Genomic DNA, 1,951 nt, shown 5'->3' on the forward strand with positions numbered 1-1,951 from the left:
CTGCAGATGGTGACTGCAGCCATGAAATTAAAAGACGCTTACTCCTTGGAAGGAAAGTTATGACCAACCTAGATAGCATATTCAAAAGCAGAGACATTACTTTGCCAACAAAGGTCCATCTAGTCAAGGCTATGGTTTTTTCTGTGGTCATGTATGGATGTAAGAGTTGGACTGTGAAGAAGCTGAGTGCCAAGGAATTGATGCTTTTGATCTATGATATTGGAGAAGACTCTTGAGAGTCCCTTGGACTGTAAGGAGATCCAACCAGTCCATTCTGAAGATCAGCCCAGGGATTTCGTTCAAGGTAATGATGCTGAAGTTGAAACTCCAGTACTTTGGCCACCTCATGTGAAGAGTTGACTCATTGGAAAGACTCTGATGCTGGGAGGCATTAACAAACAAGCAACTGAAGAATGAGAAACCACACAGAAACAATAGAGTTTATCCTCCTGGGACTGTCAGATAACCCACAACTTCAGGTTGTGATCTTTGTCTTTCTGCTCATCACCTACATGCTCAGCATCACTGGGAACCTGACCATTATCACCCTGACCCTGCTGGATACCCACCTCCAAACCCCCATGTATTTCTTCCTCAGAAATTTCTCCATCTTAGAAGTATCATTCACAACTGTCAGTATACCCAAGTTCCTGGCCACCATTGTTACAGGAGATAAAACCATTTCTTTTAATGATTGCATTGCTCAGTTATTTTTTTTCATTCTCTTGGGAGTCACTGAGTTTTACCTTCTGTCTGCCATGTCCTATGACCGTTACATTGCCATCTGCAAACCCCTGCATTACATGACCATCATGAATCACAGAGTCTGCACACTGCTTGTCTTCTCTTCCTGGCTAGTTTCATTCTTAATCATATTCCCTGCACTCATGTTGCTCTTAAACCTTGATTACTGTAGGTCTAATATTATTGACCATTTTACCTGTGATTATTTTCCTTTGCTTCAACTGTCTTGTTCAGACACAAACTTTCTTGAAATGATGGGGTTTTCCTGTGCTGTGTTTACTCTAATGTTCACTTTGGCATTAATAATTCTGTCCTATACATACATCATCAGAACAATTTTAAGAATTTCTTCTACTAGTCAGAGGACAAAGGCCTTTTCCACATGTTCTTCCCACATGATTGTCATCTCCATCTGTTATGGCAGCTGCATTTTTATGTACATTAAACCCTCAGCACAGGACAGGGTGTCTTTGAGCAAGGGAGTGGCTGTGCTAAACACCTCAGTAGCCCCCATGCTGAACCCCTTCATTTACAGCCTACAGAATCAGAAAGTCAAACAAGCCTTCATGGACATGGCAAAAAAGACTATTTTTCAGAAGCAAATGAAATGGTCTGCTATAATAAATTAGAGACATTTTGCAGGGCAACTTTAAAAAATATATAATCAAGAATTTTAATAACTTATTCAAATCAAATGGCTTCTGTGTCAACCTTGTTTATTATTTTTATCCCTAGGAGTTTAAAATCATATTTGTTTATATATTTCTCATTCAATTTAAACAACTTTTCTTATTATGTCTTTCTGACTCCCATTTTTCTGAACATTGTGTTAGTTGCAACTTCTTAAATTAAAAATTGTTTAATATAAATTCCTATTTTGAGTTTGGATGTGACATTTAGTTTACTCAACACAGGAAATATAATATGAGTTTCATTTATAGTATATTTGACAGAAACTCTTTTTTCCATTTTATAGTTTTTAAAGAATTTATCTGTTTATTATTTATTTTTTGACTGCACTGAATCTTCATTGCTACTCGTGGGCTTTCTCTCGTTGAGGCAAGATGGAGCTACTCTTTGTTGCAGTGCAGGGTTTCTTATTGCAGTGGCTTCATTGTTGTGGAGCAAGGGCTCTGGGCATGCAGACTTCCATAACTGTGGTGCATGGCATCAGTAGTTGTAGCTGGTAGGCTCTAGAGTACTGGCT

The 1,951-nt window shown here is 38.5% G+C and overlaps 1 protein-coding gene across 1 annotated transcript; it reads left to right on the plus strand.

The window, feature by feature from the left end:
- Positions 1-413: 413 nt before the first annotated feature.
- Positions 414-1,373, plus strand: LOC102282771 (olfactory receptor 6C1). The gene has a single exon (XM_014481304.2). It carries the CDS (start codon positions 414-416, stop codon positions 1,371-1,373), a length of 960 nt encoding a protein of 319 aa, XP_014336790.2.
- Positions 1,374-1,951: the final 578 nt, after the last annotated feature.

The sequence above is a fragment of the Bos mutus genome, chromosome 5, assembly GCF_027580195.1.
Source record: "Bos mutus isolate GX-2022 chromosome 5, NWIPB_WYAK_1.1, whole genome shotgun sequence".
In the NCBI taxonomy this organism is placed as follows: Eukaryota; Metazoa; Chordata; class Mammalia; order Artiodactyla; family Bovidae; genus Bos; species Bos mutus.

Excerpts from the sequence above, each read along its gene's own strand:
- LOC102282771 (XM_014481304.2), top strand. The coding sequence starts at position 414 with ATGAGAAACCACACAGAAACAATAGAGTTTATCCTCCTGGGACTGTCA.